The sequence below is a fragment of the Morchella importuna genome (genome assembly GCF_003444635.1).
Source record: "Morchella importuna strain M04M26 chromosome Unknown Morimp01GS004, whole genome shotgun sequence".
Classification (NCBI taxonomy): Eukaryota; Fungi; Ascomycota; class Pezizomycetes; order Pezizales; family Morchellaceae; genus Morchella; species Morchella importuna.
In genome coordinates this window covers 36,330-55,032 of record NW_025763401.1, presented here as the reverse complement: position 1 = coordinate 55,032, position 18,703 = coordinate 36,330, and the positions used below count along the sequence as shown (strand labels likewise).

The 18,703-nt window shown below is 48.5% G+C and overlaps 4 protein-coding genes across 4 annotated transcripts; 3 read left to right on the top strand and 1 right to left on the bottom strand.

The window, feature by feature from the left end:
• Positions 1 to 362: 362 nt before the first annotated feature.
• On the top strand, positions 363 to 2,642 carry LAJ45_02163 (uncharacterized protein; the record flags this gene model as incomplete). Its single annotated transcript, XM_046111755.1, has 3 exons — positions 363 to 626; positions 698 to 2,063; positions 2,134 to 2,642. The coding sequence occupies 3 exons, from the start codon at positions 363 to 365 to the stop codon at positions 2,640 to 2,642; spliced, it is 2,139 nt and encodes a 712-aa protein (XP_045974655.1).
• A 2,613-nt stretch (positions 2,643 to 5,255) lies between these two features.
• LAJ45_02162 (uncharacterized protein) lies at positions 5,256 to 6,539 on the top strand (the record flags this gene model as incomplete). The annotated part of the gene is made up of 1 exon (XM_046111754.1): positions 5,256 to 6,539. The coding sequence occupies one exon, from the start codon at positions 5,256 to 5,258 to the stop codon at positions 6,537 to 6,539; it is 1,284 nt and encodes a 427-aa protein (XP_045974654.1).
• A 5,295-nt stretch (positions 6,540 to 11,834) lies between these two features.
• LAJ45_02161 (uncharacterized protein) lies at positions 11,835 to 12,419 on the bottom strand (the record flags this gene model as incomplete). Its single annotated transcript, XM_046111753.1, has 3 exons — positions 11,835 to 12,005; positions 12,054 to 12,081; positions 12,346 to 12,419. The coding sequence occupies 3 exons, from the start codon at positions 12,417 to 12,419 to the stop codon at positions 11,835 to 11,837; spliced, it is 273 nt and encodes a 90-aa protein (XP_045974653.1).
• A 3,578-nt stretch (positions 12,420 to 15,997) lies between these two features.
• Positions 15,998 to 17,911, top strand: LAJ45_02160 (uncharacterized protein; the record flags this gene model as incomplete). Its single annotated transcript, XM_046111752.1, has 1 exon — positions 15,998 to 17,911. One exon carries the CDS (start codon positions 15,998 to 16,000, stop codon positions 17,909 to 17,911), a length of 1,914 nt encoding a protein of 637 aa, XP_045974652.1.
• Positions 17,912 to 18,703: the final 792 nt, after the last annotated feature.

Below are 18,703 nucleotides of genomic sequence, written 5' to 3'. Positions count from 1 at the left end.
TTTTGCTGTTGTTCCTCACCCGATCCCCCTTCAACTCCCCTTCGTTACTTACTCCTACACCCCCCACCCCCCTCATTATTACTATCTATCCTCATGGTTCACGCTTCCCGTACATGATTCCCATTTTGATTGCGATCCATATCTCGGCTGATTTGCTTAACACCCCGCCCACTTGATTCGTTGTCCCTCCCATTTTTAGTGTACCCCAAATTCGTCTCGCGTGAACCATATCGCTACTGCAACCACAACAACGCGCTTTCCCCTACCACCTCGCGTTTTTCCGCTCATTGCCAGCGGCTCCCTCTTCCCAAAGAAAAAAAAAAAAAGTGTGATTCGTTTTACCATACAACCATTTATTCGAAATGTTTTATTCAGAAACTCTTCTCTCAAAAACAGGGCCGTTGGCTCGTGTTTGGCTCAGCGCCAATTTGGAGCGAAAACTCTCCAAAACCCACATTCTACAGTCTAATATCGAAACTTCAGTTGGCGCAATTGTGGGTCAAGATCAAGCCCCAATGGCCTTGCGTCTGAGTGGTCAACTGCTCTTGGGAGTTGTCCGTATCTACTCGCGAAAGGCTAGGTACCTACTTGAGGACTGCAATGAAGCTCTGATGAAGATAAAAGTGGTGGGCTATACCCCCCCCCCATCTGGCCACATAGTTCTACCCCTCCCCCCCACTAATACATGCTCTGATAGGCTTTCCGACCTGGAAATTTCGATCTACCAGCTGGCGCTACGTCTCATACCGCCGCACAGCTCACCCTGCCTGATGTCATTACTGAGCTCGACTTACTTCTTCCGGACCCTACGCTTGACCTTGGCGACCTTGGCCAACTTCCTTTCGACTCTGACGCACACATTTCAAGCAATGCAAATATCACCTTGTCAGACGAATACTTCCTGGACTCCATCGACCGTGGCCGTGGACCTGGAGCGGAGGCGCAGGACGATTTTGAGAACGGACTACTCGACGATGACTTGAACCTCGACGTCGACGCGGATGAGGAGACAACCCCAAGGCCCGTCAGAACAATGATGAGAGCTAAGAGTGAGGAACTATTGTCCGAATCCGACTTTGCTTCGGAAATTGGAAGAAGGGCCCCGGCGCCTTTGGAGGATGACCTCATGTCAGACATTAGGATGGATGATGCGGGTAACCTTGGATTCTCTGACGCTCCAAAGCAGCCAGAGTCTGAGATTGGTCTCGAGGAAGACTTGAGATTGGGCTTTGAGGGCGATGAGGATACAGGCATGGGATTTGGAGGTGATCTAGGTTTCGGGGGCGACGAGCAGGAAGGCGATCTTACGCTCCTTGGCGCTCAGAGCGAGGTTCAGAGGAGGTCACCATCTTTGGGTGGCGATGCAACTCCTCGCGCTCAATCACCCGGCCTTGATATCGGGCGCTTTGAGCGAGCAGAGTCGTCCCCTTTGTCTTCAGTCCGTAGCAGTGTAGACCGTGAGCTTGAGGGGGAAATCAAAACCCATGGTGATATGCTCAATATGAGTTATCTGGATGATACCCTCCGTCCTCTGAGCGAGGAGCCAGAGCCAGAGCCAGCTGTTCATCACCAGCGATCAGTCAGAGGCCGAAGAGTCCTAATTGACGATGTTACTGAGATCCGCTCTAACCAGATTAAGGCGCAACAAGAGGATCGAAGCAAGATCTTGAGGGAGCCAAGCTTCTTGCCCAGAGACCCAACATTGTTGGCGCTATTGAGCTTGCAGAAGTCTAGGGGATTTGCGCAAAATGTGTTCTATCCCAAGAACATCGCACCTGAGCTAGCAAGCTTATTGAGCCCGGAGTTCGTCAAGAGGATGGCCGAGCTGAAGAGGAAGAGAGAGGACCCAGATGAGGTTGTGGCCGAGGAGGCACGCAGTGCGTCTAAGCAGCCCAGATTGAACATTGAAGATGAGGAGGAAATTTTGGCGCCAATGGACGAGGACGAGCGGGCCGGCAGCGGAGACGAGGGCGGCGCTGGCGACGAGATGTTTATGCTTCCAGAGGACGAAACAAGGATCGAGCACGAGCTGGGAGACGATACATTTTCCATCCGCGGCGCTGGTAAGCTCCTTTATGTCTTCACGGTCCTAGGATCGGTATCATACATTCCGTACTGATTGAGCTACCCTAGAAACAGAACACGCACCAATGACCCCGGGCATGCCAATGGCCGCCGACGAGGATGATCAACCATTTACACCTGGGCCTGAAGAGGAATCCCACATGCCCCCGACTTCCACTCAACCCATCTCAAAGCAAACGCAAGCAGCGGTTCACCTTCTCCGTGAACAATTCTCGGAGCCCATTGGAAAGAAATCCGCAAAGTTTTTGGAGCTTCTCCCCCACGCCACCACCACACGGACTGATGCAACAAAGATGTTCTTTGAGGTTCTCGTGCTCGCAACCAAAGATGCCATCAGCGTAAAGCAAACAGAGGGCTTTGGGGACATCTCCATCAAGAGCAAGAAAGCTCTGTGGGGCGAATGGGCCGAGGAGAGAGACGAGCAGCAAATTTTGGAGGAGGAAGAGAAGGAGAAGGAGCTCGAGCAGCAGAGAGAACGGGAAGGTGAAGGAGTCCAGCAGAGACACCTTGTGGTTGGTGTCGGACGAGGAGAGGGCGCCAGCGCTGTTGCGGCTTAAGTAAGTGCGATGGTTGTTAGGCAAAGGTTTGGGGAGTTCTGGGAGTTCTTTTTTTTTCTTTCTTTCTTTCCTTTTTTGTTAACCCATTTCATTTTAACAGGGATGGATGAGGTTATGGATAATTAGTTGACTGAAGAAGAGGAAGTGAGGCGATTTTGATGCTTTGTTGGTGCCGCAGTTTTCTTTATTATTCTTGAAGGGTTCTCTTTTTATTCTAATGATGGATTATATCGGGGACGAAAAAACGGATAGACATTGTAACTAGACGTTTTAGCGCGGATCTTTATTTTTTTTTCCTTCTTCTTTCCCGAGAGGGAAGAAAAACGGTGATAAGTATGTAGTAGGGTCGACTTTGGAATTGTGTACTTCTATGATTGACGGATGGATGGGCCGGTGGTAGGTTGGACAAAACGGAGGCTTTTTTCTTTTCTTTTCTTTTCCTTTTCGCTTTCTTTTCGAGTCTTTGGTTCACTCTGAGTTTTTTTCTTTTTTTTCTTTCCTTCTTATTCTTGTTCTGCCTGCGTCTCCCCAATAAAGAGAAAGGATTTGGGGGGGGAGGGGGGCGAACCATGGGACGGCCGGAGGTTATCTTTGCTTCTCATTTCCTCTGTATGTGTGTATGTGTGTTTTTCCCTTTCCCTTTCCCCCCCCCATGTGTACTTAAGCTGTCTCTGAATATCCTGTACTGGTACTTGGTACTACCTTGATCGTTATGCCCGTCCTTCGTTTATCTTGAAATAAGAAATAAAACAAAAATGAGAATTACAAATTCAATCGTAATCGTCCCTGGGATTAATAGAGAGAGAGAGAGATAGAAGGCCCTTGCTGCAGTAACACGAGACAATTGCATATCTTAAATATATGTATTCAATTCCCTCGTGTGTGCCTCGTGTCCCCCCCCCCCCCCCCCTCTTAGATCGTGGGGAGGAGGAGAGGAGGAGAGGAAAGTCTGTGCTTACTCGGCCGTATCCATGCCGCTCACACGCACTCACTCATTCACTCACTCACTCACTCACTCAACTTCCCAGGGCTGGGTGCGGTGCGGTGCGGCCTTCATTTCGGCCGAGGGGCCTAGTGGGCCAGTGCGAAGAGAGATATGAAACCGGAAGGCTGGGCTAGGGTTTTCTTCCCGAGACTCACGAGAGTGTGGAATTTAAAAAATAAAATGGGAGAAGAACAATGATGTGCACAGGCATGGTGCTCTACATGTATGTGCAACTTTAGCTTTGGTATTGGTATTGGTACTGGTATTGGTTGTTGGTATTGGGGGGTTTTACATGATGTACTCTACTCTAGCTCAGTAGCCTAGACAGAGGCAGAGTACGTACTCTACCTACATACATGTACCCTGCCTGAGTAAAGAAGAACAAGATCTCTCTCTCTTGTGGGAACAATGCACACTCGCTGCACTCCCACGCAGCCCCAGTCGCAACCCACGCTCGTGTAAAACAAAAACGGCCGTTGAGCACAGGAAAGGGCCCAGCCAGTCACATGATGTGGCTGCAGGGGGAGGGGAGCTAGAGGAGTCTCGCTTATCGATGGCAGCGGGGATCGTCGCACGCCAGGTAAGAGATCTGGGATTGGGGAGAAGGAGGTGAGACAGGGGAGGGAGAGGCCGAGCGAGCGAGGAGGGTGGGATGTGTGGATGGAAGGGAGGGAAGATGGGGGGAATGATTTGGCTTGGGCTCTGGCTGGGCTTGCTTGGGTTTGGTGGTGCTGGGTTGGGGGGGGGGAAAAAGTAAATTTTTTTTCTGTGGGTTGAGTCAACGCGAGTGAGGGTGCGGAGGGGGAGGGGTCTTTTTTTTTTTTTTTTTCTCTCTCACTCGGTGGTGGTGGTCACTGGCACTGGTGGTGTCCCCCCCCCCAAACGAGTCTACCACTTACTGCTACTATTGCTGTTTCTGCTTTTGTTACATACACTACGACGAGGCGTCTTTATTGTTTGATTGCCGTTCTGTTCTGTCGGCTTCCACTACGCTTCTAGATCGGAGAATTGGCTAATAAAAAAAATAAAAAAAGAACTTCTTCGCCTTCTTTCTCGCCTTCTACACAGCGAGCGACACTCATCGATATCTATCTACATCTTAGCGTAATCGGTACAGGCCAGATACCTGCCTCCCCTACTCTGCGACATGTCTTCACCGCCTTCTTTCTTTCTTTAATACTGCCTCTACTCGCTCCACTAAAGTACTCGCTCTCCATAACATCATATCACAACTGCCAACTCCACATCCCTCCCCTCCCCCCATCTCAAATTTCTTTATCAGCTGCGAGCAGTAGCAGTCTCCTGCTTGCTGCATAAAAGTGCCCACCACGTTATTGACCTTAACCGGCAGAGGCACCCGGTTGGCGTACCTGCCTCGCACCTACGCCGTACCGCAGTTAGCGATTGCCCACACGACAGCGTCCCCTCTCCCCCCCACCTTCACTTCCACCCTCACCACCTTTACCACTCAAACTCCTCTCACTCGGAGGCATCACGCTTCCCCATTGCTCTTCACTCTGGCTCCCCCATCAGTCTCCGTCTCCACGGCCTCGGCTGCCGTTCACCCTTACAACCGCCATCGCTCGTCTGCCACCACCCCCGTCGTCGCTGCCGCCCCAGCTCCCACAATGGCAAACACACCGCCGCCGTACGCCCGACAGGCGTCCTACATCACCGAGACGTTAAAGGTCTCACCGTCCAGCATCAAGCTCACGCCCTCGCCCGAACCACTGCATCCCTATGACTCGCCGACTGTGCATATTGACGACCCAGAGACCGAGGAAGTCATAAAGGCTGCGGCGCAGCTGCTGCACCAGTCAAAGTGCGTGGCATTCCCGACAGAAACTGTCTATGGTCTCGGCGCGGACGCCTGCAACACAGAGGGCGTGAAGAATATATTCTCTGCCAAGCAGCGCCCTCTCGATAACCCGCTCATCGTGCATGTGGCGTCGCTGCGACAGCTGCGGGAGCTCCTGCCACCCGCCCAACTATCCACGTCTTCCCCGCCGTCGCCGGCGCCTTCTCCACCAAACACGTCTCACGGCCTCCAAAGCAAGGCCTGCCAGGAGGGTGTCATCCCGGAGGTCTATGAGCCACTCATTGCAAAATTTTGGCCCGGGCCACTTACCATACTGCTTCCGCTACCGCCAAACTCGCGACTCTCGCCGTCAGTCACCGCCGGGCAGCCAACATTCGCCGCAAGACTACCAGAGCATCCAATAGCGCTTGCCCTCTGCTCACTATCGAGGCTCCCGCTCGCCGCGCCGTCCGCCAATGCCTCCGGAAACCCATCGCCGACCACTGCCGCCCACGTGTATACTGACCTGCAGACGCGTATCCCACTTATCATCGACGGAGGGTCCAGCAACGTCGGCCTCGAATCGACCGTCGTCGACGGACTCCACAATCCCCCCGTTGTCCTCCGCCCCGGCGGCATCAGTGTAGAACAGATACGCGCGTGTGGTGGCGTCTGGAAGGACGTCATTGTGCGCAAATCCGACACCGAAGACCACGATGCGGCGCCACAGGCGCCGGGAATGAAGTACAAGCACTATTCGCCCCGTGCCGGGGTTGTGCTGTTCGAGCATGGCGCGAAACAGCCGTCACAGAAGAATATACGGCCCATGAATGTCGCGGGCACGGGATGGTCAGGAAGGGTTGGGTTCTTGAGGACAAGAACATGGCCCGAAGGTGTGGGCGCCAATGAGGACAAGAGGTGGACGGTCTTTGAGCGCTCTCTGGGGACGAACGGGAGCGACATCTCGAGGGCGCTGTTTGCGGGATTGAGGGAGCTGGATGATCTGGGGGTCGATGTTATCTATGTTGAGGGTGTCGAGGAGACGGATGAGGGCCTCGCGATCATGAACAGGCTGCGGAAGGCGGCGAGTGTAGTTGTTAGGCGTGTCCCGTAGCGCTATAGGGACATAAGAAAGGAAAGAAAAAAAAACAATAAAGTTGGTGATAGATTAGTTGTGTTCTTTTCTTTTTCTACTCTCTTCTCTTTTTTTTTTTTCTTCTTGTTGTATTCTCTCTTTCTTGTCTGATCATTTTTACGGGGGTCTGCGTGTTATTAGTTTTTTTTTTTTTTTTATCATACTGGGTGCATTTGCTTTTATTTTGCTTTATAGCCGGAACGGGAACGGAACGGAATGGACTGGGGCCAGATCTAGAGGCGGGGCCAGATCTAGAGGCGGGGCGCGGGGCGGGGCGGAACTATTTTAAACACTGACTATCTCCTCTTTACCTATCTCTATCTCTCTCTTTTCTTACATCTCTGTCTCTCTCTTGGTTGGTCGGTCTGTGCAAACGAAGGCGTATCCCGTTGTGAGGTTGGTTGGTTGGCGTCGTTAGGATGGGCAGGAAATGAAAGATGAGGTTTTATCAGTAGCATTGGTTCAACTGTGGGAACCTGGCTGTGGAACGTTGCGAATAATATGGTTCTACGAGACATAGTTGCTCGAGAATGGCCTCCTTGTATAAGCATACTTCGTCCTGGCTTATAATCACAAGCAGGAAGAGCGAGAAAGCACTTACCTGTGTATGTGCACTGTAAAAAATTCAAATGTGTGCTTTTGTATTCTCGTATTTGCACAGGCCGGGAGTCTGATAGTGGCTCTGAATATCATGCTGTTATTATCACTGCAGTCTGTTTACTAAATCTCGAGATTGTTGTAGTACCTTTTCGCCCGGGGAGCAGTAGTCTCGTGCGGCGGCGTACTGGATTTTTAAGCCCAGAATGGGCTCTATCGAGAGGCTCTACCTTCATGATGTTAGTATATACAGAAAAAAAACCCGCTCGGGTTTCTGAAGAGGTTCGGGATTTTAGTACCTACGTACCATATCTGTGGTATCACAGTTCGTCTTATATCCCGACACCCCCGAGTTTAGTTGTACATATGATATGTGCGTACTGAACCTCCCCAGCTTATACATGGCGAGCCGTATATCGTCGGTGCTCGGCCGTTATAGGGGTTAAGACGGATTGCTAGCTATAGCTAGATGATGATGGGCGGATGGCCATGGGTCATGCAGCGTCAAGGCCACTTGTTTGGATACTGGCAGCCGGGAAAGAGGACTGCTCCGGGCTTTTTTTTTTTTTTTTTGTTTAATTCATTAATTGCATGGACTGCTCCGGGCCCACAGTATATAATATTCTCACCAGAATCCAGTTAATATTTATGGTCCTTTCTGGCATGCCCAAAACCACAGTGATGAAAGTAAATCCGGGGATAGGGAACTATTCCGTTTTTGATTAGTGAAACAAAAAAAAAATTCTGTTTTTGATATTGGGTCATGGGATATCACTCGCTGTCCTATTTTCTGAATAATAGGTAGAGGTCGGGCATGTGTACAGTCCGCTCGTTTCAAAGGGCAGATTTTGTGGGAAAACTCGATATGTAGATAATAGGATGGATGGATGGTACTATTACGAAGGAGGATGAAAGCCTCTCTATTTATACAGATAAAAGATAACACGTCCAGTTAAGCTAGACCGTGGACACCGTTGAAGACCACCTTACAGGTGTGGTCGCACTCCCACCACACTGCATGTAGCTTTTAGAACCCCTTTAGGGAGGGGAGTCATGTTCTCATGGTAACTGCTTGGAAAGAAAGGTTCGTTGTCCAGCCTAGGCCACCTTTTCTACGAGGAAAACCTCAATATCGTTTGCCGTTACTTGGTGCTTGGAGGTCAAACAGCGGCATGATGATACGTTTGGATTCACTACTCCAAGCGGATGATGACCAAAACAGCTGGCAAATACTACTACTCAGTTATCACAATACATATACTCTTTAGCTCAAATCTCTACCAAGGGTGTGTGATCGATGTCGTTGGTGCCAAATCGATCACATGGAACGTATCGTTGTTTTGGGGGAGGGATGGTGGAATGAGTGTGGAGAAACTTGCAGATCAAAAGACTTACGCAGTTGGAACTGCTAGAGATATATATCTGATCTAGTCCCCTATATATATAGAGGCTGTTGGGTCCTTTTCGGGCCATCGGGTGGTGCGCCCTTCTCTCTGAAACCCTAACTATCTGTTAACGTTCTCAAAACGGAAAGCACACGGCCTACTTTAGAAAATTTATTCTACAGTAGGAAAATGGCATTTCCTACTGGACAGTAGTTAGCGATCCCGTATTCCAAGTTTCCGCGGCGAATAGTGGCTGTAAATAAAAAGAACAAAAGGTAGGATTAATAGTACGTCAAGCCATATCTACTACCCCCACCCCTGGGCTAAACCCTAGACCTTCTACAATCGAAGGCAAGGCACAACCTCTCGGTGTCCGTCTGGAAGGCGAGTGATAACCGTTGGGGCCACTCGCCTGTGTGTTATTGGCCGGAAATAATACATGCACGGCAGAGTTTACAGGGCAGTGCCTTGCTATTTCGTCTACCAATTCCCCGTCTCCAACTTCAGTCCTTACTTGAAGCGGCCCGTTGGTATAATACCAACCCTTACCCCATTACCAGCACGCTAGCTTGGCGTAGAGAAGAACAAAACTACCGCAACTCCCCCCCCCCCACGACTCCCCGCTACCGTGGCCACTAATTCTATCAAATTCATGATAGCACCTATATCAAAGAATATGTTTCTCTCGAGCTTGTCTTGACAAAAATTCTAATAAAAATGTCAAGCGGGAAAAATGCTGCATCATGGGACATCACTCGACTCCAATATCTCTTGGCAAAGTGACAACTCTTATGTAGCATTCTAATAAGCGAGATGTAATCCTAGTTAATAAAAAAATCCTTCCTTTTTGAAGATCGGTTTAGAACCCCCGGCATTTGCTCCTACTAAGCATATGGGTGTGAGGAGCCCAGTCAAACAGAGTTGGTTAGGCCTATAAGCCTCCGAGGGCTGTTGAGGTAGATGATGGGCTTTGAGACCCTTTTTGGAAAAAAGATTCGGGTTATATGTGATCTATAACTTTCAACCCTTTATAGTATACACTTCCCAAAGGTAACCATGTGGTCTGAAGAGTCCTCGGGAAGTCCGCGTGATGAAAGCTTGAAGAGTCTCCTATTGGGAGAGAAGTGTTCTTGGGACACAATCCACATTGACATCTAGCTGCAACTACCTTTTCTGCAAGATATATTTCGAGAATGAGATAACATTATAAAAAGCATAATGAAACGCGGCCCAATTAATTTTAGTTGTTAGGTCGATATGTACTATTTCAATCCCGGATGTCATCGTCGTCGCGAAAACCACCCAATTTTTACCACCTCATAATCCCGACTCCCCAAATGCTGCCCCAACCCTAAAGACCTACCGACAACCCGATTCTTTGTGTACCTTATATGACTTATATGAGATGAAATAAAACGAAGGAATCGTATTTCGATCTTAATTGTGCCGGTCAATTAGCGAATATTCTCGGGTTGGTTCGCCGGTAGGTGAACGTTTCGCATTTCTGGGTGCGGGAATCTTTATCGGTAGGTAGACCATAGGTTTCTATCACCGAGTCTTTGGGACCGGCAGGGTCAGGGATGATAGGCTCTAGCGTGATAGATTAGCCGGTTCGGAACGTGAAAGACTATGACCACTGTTTGTCTTATTAATTATCTGTTAACAGACAGTTTTCATTGAATCAATTCTGGGCCTCATACGCATTGACTCGGTGCCCAATGCTCTTGTATTTATCCGGCTACGAACTGGGCTTGTCTACAGCTATCTCATGATCTTTATAACTAAGGTGGAAGCTTTCGCAATCTCAACTATAGAACGGTCTTCCATAAGTATATTTCACAATAGATATAAGAGATTTCTTATTTTTCGAATAAGAATTGCGTGGCGCGCTTGAGTGATAAGTGGTGACCGCCGTGGACGCTTTTTCAGAACCTTGTTAAGCTTGAGTAAGTGTGTAAACTACAGTGACAAAGAATACTTCTTCTAGTGAATGATGTGCACCACTTTTTCATTGGCAATCTTTTCAATAGAAGCTGCTAGACTGCCCACTCATGTCCGAGCCACCTGAGTACGGCCTTATTCCCCAGCCATACGTTTCTGTGTTTGTGTATAAAAAACCGCCGATAGGGCGTAAACCAAACATCAAAACGATACGCAATAGCTATAGGCGGGGCCCCACGGAGATAAATTGGCAAATAGAGTCTTGTTCAGTCAATCAGCGTTAAATGACTTGAAAAGGCCGGACATACACCAGACTAACCCAACGTCAAATATTGACAAGGTCTTGTAATATACCTGCATGTAGAGTCCTCGAAGTTTTTTATTTCTCACTTGAGCATGGCTGCATAGTAGAGAATGGGTTGTGTCAGAAGAAGCTTGCGGTCAATCCGATACCGTCGAAGGGAAGCGGCGGTCAGTTGTATTCGTTACATGTAATTACTTGTAACTGTAAGGTGGTCTTGGTAATGGTATCCACAGCCTAGCTTAACTAGACGTGTCATCTTTATATGATCCTTCTTCGTAGCAGAACCATCCATCCCACTACCTATTGATAAACTGAGTCTTCCCACATTAACTCATTGAGAATCTAACTCTAACGCCCTATCGTGCTATGTATCTGTGACATTACGACATACTATTTATAGCAGCCCGCTCTCTCCTATACTTCGATCCAACCCACAATCTTTCTATATAGAAACCCGTTGGGTCAACAGTACCCAAGCAATGGAACTCCATAGGTGTATCATGGGCTACTAAGTACCGTCTGTTCTCCGTGCGAAGCCAGTTCTAGCCTGGCCCGAATCTACATATTTCTGCACTTCCACTACTAACATAAACGGAAACGCCCGCCGAGACACCATATAATCTGGTATGGGTAAGCGTATCGATGCGCATCCGAAACAAAGATTACAGGGCGGTGGTCTTGGCACGACCGAATGACAGCTCATGAAGGGAAGGTCTCAAGCGCGCGCATGATACCGCAAGACCATGCGACCGTGTTTCCCGGCATGCATAAGATGCGGTGGTTATTTGATCCCGGCCTCCGAAAGCCGACGAGCGGTCTTTGGTGCTGCTCTGTTGGGTTTCAAGCAGGCGGGGGCGGTAATGGTGGTTGGGTATCTACATCCCTCCCGAATGCATATGTCCGGTCCATGAAACACCTTGTGTCGGCAACGTGGGCCTGGAGGCGCGGGACTAGGATTGGTGCATCCTGGATTTATATTTGTCGGGTTTGCCGGGTTCTCCGTCGGCTCATGTGAAGGCGTGTTGATGGTCGAGCGACTTACGAGTTTCACGGCGATGCCTGTGTTGGGAAATGGGGGATATGGATGGATGGCGATGATGGTGATGATGATGATGACTCTACACCGGTAGCACCAGATGGCTCTCGAACTTTCAGCACTTGCAAGCTGACGCGAATGACGGCTACTCGGCGGTATGCGTACAGCGTGGGACGGGAAGTCTAAAAAAATGGTGAGAAGAGAAGAAAAGGGAAGAGAAGTGAATAAACCTTCCGTTTCGGCTGGTGATGAAACAGACTGCAGAACAGAAACAGAGGGAAAGGCGTCTTTTTTATACTTTGAGGTGCCTTATCTCTCAGCCAGGGCAGAAGGGGATCTCACAACAGCGTCGAATCTCTGCTCTGCTGTTGCTTCTGTGGCTATCCCACCATTATATATATTCTACTCGACTGACAGCACTCTACAGACTGCTATATAGCAGCCCGGGACTCGATATTTGAGTTTGGTCTGATGTCAGGCTACATGCGATGTGCTGAGGTCGAGGATGTAGCTAACACATACATCTTAATCTTAATCTTTAGATTGTGCCAGGATGTTGCATTTGGGGACAGCCATGTTTGCACCGCACTGCACATGAAAAAATCTGATCGATGATGCGTGCTGCCCGTGCAATGCTTGCTTCCCCGCGCCTTAGCGAAGAGTAAGAGCCGCATTCCTGGCCCGTGCGCTGCGGTCTGCCTATTTTTACTTGCACGACAGCGGATTTATCAACAGACCCTTTTTATCTCAACGTGTAGGTACTTGAGTACTCATCTCCAGGTTAACTGGTTGCACTCTCTGCATAAATAACGCCTGCTTTAATGGTGATTGACAACACATGCACACACAACCTCCCACCACCCATTGCTGCGAGTGATACATGGTGACGAGGACCGATTCTGTGACGCGGAAACTTAATTTAATCATCTGGAACGACATATTGTCGTAGCTGTGGGCTCGTTTTGAATTCTCTACCAACGAACAGGCGCGATAATACTCAACGGGGCGCGCGTCCCATAAGCTCCTACGATGTTGATTCGGAGATCCCATTTAAAGATCCGTTCGCGGGGACTGGCCCGGGGAGAGAGATAGATAGCTATAGAACAACATGTCATAAGTAGAAATAGACGCAAGCACGCAAAAAAGATTTTGCAAAAAAAAAAAAGAAAGAGAATTCTGTCCCATAAACGCCCTCAAGCCAGGAAAAAGAAAGCAAAAACTCCAATGGATGGTTGATCAGTGCTAGTCTGGCTTGCCTACAGCCTGAATTGAGAATTGGCTGGTCCAAGGAGAGACAGCATCGAACCCTCCACACGGGATCATCTAGAACATCCTAGCTAGCTACTGTAGCTATAGGGGAGGAACCACTCAAACGATATTTACTGCGATGAACGTCGGTATGCGCATTGCATGCTCTCTATCCACTCAAAAGCAAAAACAACGCTGTCTAGGGCAATTTCATTGGATCCCTCTCCCCTCCAGCCCGTTGGGTTAGCGCTGAGCTTTTTGCTTGAGCATTAGCTACGTATGCGATGTGCAGGGCTGTACTCTACTCGTATTTCTCTGACGTTTGTGGACGCGACTGATATTGCATGCCATACAAAAATACGCCAAGCTCATGATTTTGGGTGTATGCAATAATGGCCCAGTTCAAAAACGTCAAAGAAATACTAGTAGTAGTGGGCTGGTTGGTAGGGTGCCTACAGCTACCTACAGGGCAGAGTACGAATTAACTACTCCACATCTCATCATCATACTGCGTAGAAATCGAGTCCACACAGTTGTTTTGTTATTGTTATTGTTGTTGACTGTTGATTGTTTTGTTGTTTTTGTCTTTTTGTTGTGCATGTCATGTGCGTTCGTGATGTGATGTGATGTGATGTGATGTGATGTGATGGGAGGTGTCTTTTTAAGCTTTGGCTCTGTTTCGGAAGACCTCATCCGAATTAACGTCAAGTGAAGAGCTGTTTTAAAGGATGCTTTTTTCACTCTCTCATAGTAGTTAGAGAGGGAGTACTGACTACATACTTCGAATAGGTATGTTTCTCTCCTCCCATTACCTACCTTACCTTAAAAGTCACGGATAAAATAAACAAGAAACTTTTTTCTTCCTCTTCTTCTTCCGGGGTCGGGGTCACACAGAGCAGAGGTGTGTGGGGGGGGGGGGGGGGAACACGAAATACACACGCTGCTGCTGCTGGTTGTACCGTATATCGACATTATTAGATGTCGCATGGGGAAAAGGTGTGGCCAGTTCCCCTCCCACCAATGATATTTGCGCCGTACGCGGAAAGGACCAAGGCGCGGGGGTGGGAAAAAGTAGGCATGCATGATATTTGGGTCCAATGGAGACTGTCTGCGGCACTGCATCGTTTTTTATATACAGAGATGGCTGACTCGAAAAATGCTAACTAGTAGCCAAATCAATTTCTACCTAGGCCTTCTGTTTTTTCTTTCACGATTTCCGTTTTCCTTATCATTGGTACCGGCGCCGAGGGTCACAGACATCTCTCTACTCAGCTCTTGCTAGATAGAGTACTTATGTGCCTGCCCCCTCTGTCTTAAGACGGAACAGGGCGAATCATCACCGCCAGAGGCATTTCCATTGTTTATTATTGTTCCTTCCCTGGATGTCAGCACTGATTCTAGAGCACGCCCTCACCAAAAACCTCTACGTAGGTACCTCATGCAATCCCAGGTGAACAGTAGTTTGTTCAATCCTGGCTTGTCAGCATCTGAAAAGACCTCACTGTAGAAACACTCCTCTACTAGCTAGGTAGGCAAAAGATGTAGGTACCTAAGGCAAGGGAGGTACCATAAGGAACGCACTTTACCTAGCTGTAGAGAACAAACACAACAATAGGCAGTAGTAAGTAGCACTGCCCGCTCTCTCTCATGAGCAGAATAGTTAGCTAGGCAGGTGAGGTAAACCCGCTCCGCCTGCCCTGTCCCACATACACCCGTTTCGATCGTCGCGGTAGAGGGCATCCCAATATCGCTCTCCACCCCCTCTGCTGCTGCTGCTTCCGCTTTCAATTAACCCCCTTGCCCTCACTCCTCTCCCCCTCCCTCTTATCTGACCTCCCTGCTACTCGTACTCCTACTGATAGCGGCTGTCTCTTTTTGTACGCCGCATCTGGTTTGGTTCGTTTATGCTTTCTTGCTTTCCCTTTCTCCTCACTCTCTCACTCCTCCCTACCGTCCCCTCCCCTCCCCTCCCCTCCCCTCCCCTCCCCTCCGCCCCTCCTCCCTTCCTCCTACTCCTTCCTCCCTTTTTTTTGTTTTGATTTTGGTTCTTTTTTTCTTTCCTTGGGAGTTGCTCGTGTTGGGTTTACTTTGCACCACGCATTTCTTATCAGCTGCGCTGCCGCATTTCCAAGGTTGTGTCTGTCGCGTCCCTGGTCCTGCGATCCGTTATTACGGGTTCTTTGCACTTGCCCTCACTCGGTTGCTACCTGTGTGTGTGTGCAGCTTGTCAATAACAACGCGCGCGTTTGGCCCTTCTCCTACTATATAGCTACATAGCTCAAGTCAGGTCTATATCAGCTACAAACACCCTCCTCCTCCTCCCGCGACTGTCCTTCAAATTCAGTCTCCCCTGTCTTTTTTTTTTTTTTTTTTAAAAAAAAACTTCAATTCTCGCTCCAGCGCTTTTTTTTTATATCAACGAAGCCTACGTCTTTTTTTTCTCTCTCGTGTGTCGGGGTGTCTTTGCCTCAACGACATCTGTTTTTGTTCTCTTATTTCTCCTTCTTGCGACAAACTATATATCCAGGTTTGCTTTTTTCCTTTGGGGGTTTCAATTTTCTTTTAGACTTTTTGGGGTTTTCAAAAAGGGTTCTCGCGAAACGAAAAAAACGAAAAACGGCAACGATATACCCCCCCAGACTAGCTATTTACAGCTTGATATGAACGTTTTGAAACGATTCCTTTGATACGACTTGTTTTAACGACTTTACGAGAAATACCATACCCACCCCTACGGAGCACGTCAAATCTAGGATATAATCAATAAATTGCCTGTCTCCGGCGTTGTAATATTCACGACAGCTTGGACCTTCTGGAACCTGTTTCTGCCTTTTACCTGCTTGGTTTACTCGGGGGGGTATATCTTCCAATTGATCGTTACCATAAGAGCAGCTTTAGCACATTCAAAAAAACCTGCAGTTAAAAAATGTTGTTTGGGGAAAGGTTGTCCCGTCCTTCGAGACCAATGGAGTCCTCGCCGGCCTTACCAGTGATTGATAGAGCATATCTCGCCCCACCATCGTCAGAAGACTTCGACGCAGAGGACTGCCCATCAACACCTCCCGCCCAACTCTTGTCACCCCAGCCTCGAACACCAAGGCCAACAAGATTCCTCTCACCGCCTCGGACACCACTGGCAAAATTATTCACCAACTTTCCCACTGCAGTCCGTCCCTTTAAAAAGAATGACTCAAATAATAAAGAATTGGAAGATATCACACGTCCGGAGTCGTCATGCTCAAATTACTCTTCATCGTCTGATTCGTCCTTTGACAGCTTGACAACCTTCACGACTACTGGTGGCAGCTGCACTAGTCCAGAGACCGAGTCTAGTTTCTTTCCGGACGAGGCAACTCCAAAGGAGCACAATAATGCTAGAAAGACAGGCGAGACGGGTGATAAGAGAAAGTCCAATGCAAAATCGCGCTTGAGGAAAACCAAATGGACTGAAGATATGGATGGCCATCTTTGGAGGACATATGTACTATGTCAGCAAGATCCAAAAACTACACCATTTTTTGTGCTTCCTGGCCAGGTTCCGCCATTGGGTGTATGCCATAAAGTTGCCAGGGAAGCCAAAAGATCTTGGAAGGAGGCAAAGATGGGAGATGGGTGGAAGGGCCCATTAACAAGACAGAAAAGATTCATCACCCCAGCAAAGGACACGGGTGCCAGTGGTAATAGAGGCGATGTCTTGCGGAAAACCTCACCGCACTCTTGGCCGGCTTCGGAAGGCTCAACCCGAAAAAGACTCCGAGAGTTGTGTAGACAGAATTATGGACCATCCCGTAATCCTCATCATGGCTATCACCAGCAGCGTCGGCCTACGTCGACGTCAAGAATTTTACCATCGAGAGGATCTACCGTGTCCCCCTCACCGTATCAACCGACCGTATCAAACAGATTAGGCCCACGTGACGCATTGTTTTCAACTCGGGGAATCGCTCTCTCTTTAACGACGAGTACGGCTTCAACGATGAATCCAAACGGTGTCTTGGCAGCTATTGCCGCTGGTTACGATGTTGATGCGGATATGACGATTGGCTCGAGGAGTTCTGGCGATAATTTCGGAGGTATTTCTGGGTGGGTTTCCGGAGTAAATAATAATGATCAAGGCGCTTTGGGTTTTGGAGCTGGAAGTTTTGTAAATATGGGGCCCCAGTTAGGATCTGGAGGTTCTAGATTCAACGTGGCACAGAACAATACGTCGCTCGCGAGTGCGTTGGGTGTTTCGGGCACCGACCCATCACTTTCACCACCGAATGGATCCTCATTTAATACGCCTGTTCTTTTGCCCCCGCTGGAGCTAAGTATCTCTGCATCTGTGTATGGTACATGGCCTCGACGACAAAAGCGTCAAGAGGAACCAGAATCAAGCGATGAATCGGTAACGTTGCCGCCTCCGAGAAGGGCCAGGCGAGGAACCATTGGCGATCTCTTTGGTGAGCCAGTTCCTGTGTCGACGGCACCGCGAACACGTACCAGGGGTTATACTATTGGTTCGAGTTGTGGAAATAGCATGAGTCGAAGAAGATATCGCCCACTGGCCCCGCTTCTGACTGTCACTGGGCCGGTCTCATACGATTCTCCCAACGATAACGAGAGCTTGAGTCCTCTTGCTTCTCGAGAGATGCTTTCTGATCCATTCCGTGATTCACTAGAGGGCACTAGGAATTTGGGATCACCTTTTGTTGAACGGAAAGATTGGAAAGGAAAGAAATTTGACGGGCCTGACGAGCTCTCATCTACTCTCGGCGATGAAGATCTCCCCCATGGCAGGTTTTATGATAATCCAGAGGTCGGTTCTTTGTTCAGGCCGGTAAAGAGAGCCCGGGAGTAGGAATTAAAGACCCCCCAAACATTGCTGTTGTAATTTCGAAGGAATAATTGCACGTTTGACCAGCGAAGGAAGGTCATGGCTGCCGGTTAGCCTATAACTCGGTCCCACTCGATTTGGTTCTGAGGCATCATTAGTAATTTTCTTTTTATCTTTTTATTCTCTTCACTTTCGCTTTTCCACTTAACATTTTTTCCCCCTTCAGTACTGTCGTTGGTCGTTAATGATTCTGCTCCTGTCACAATTTTGTTTCGTTTCGGTCTTTCGTGTTGTTTTTTCGAGTCCATGATCTGCTCCGTACAACTTAATCTCATGGGTTTGTTCAGAGGAAGGCTGGGTTTTCTAGAGAGGATCTGTAATAATGTCCAGCAGTGTAAGAACAGGAGAACGAAAGTTGTATTATCCAAATTTCTGTACTAAATAGTTGTGGAAAATTCATGAATAAACGCTGGTTAGCGCCTTTTGTCGAGCAAGATGGTGCGGATATACATGTGTTTCTCTCGTAGTTAATATTTCGGCCTAGGTATTTGCGGGAGGATGAAGGAGGGAAAGGTAGTAAGATTGGAAGGAAATTTCTGCTAACCCTGGTAAGGCCACTCACGTGTGCACTTTGGATGGGGTGTTGTAGATATCAATCGATAATGGTTTTCTAAGGGAAAAGGAAAAATCCCTCAGCTTGCCTAAGGTATGTATATGGGTTTTGTTGAGTCTCCCTTAGATACTGTATTTTTTTTGGGGGAAAAAAGAGTAGCTAAATAAGCACATAGAAGCCTCAATTGGTTTGATAGAGCATAA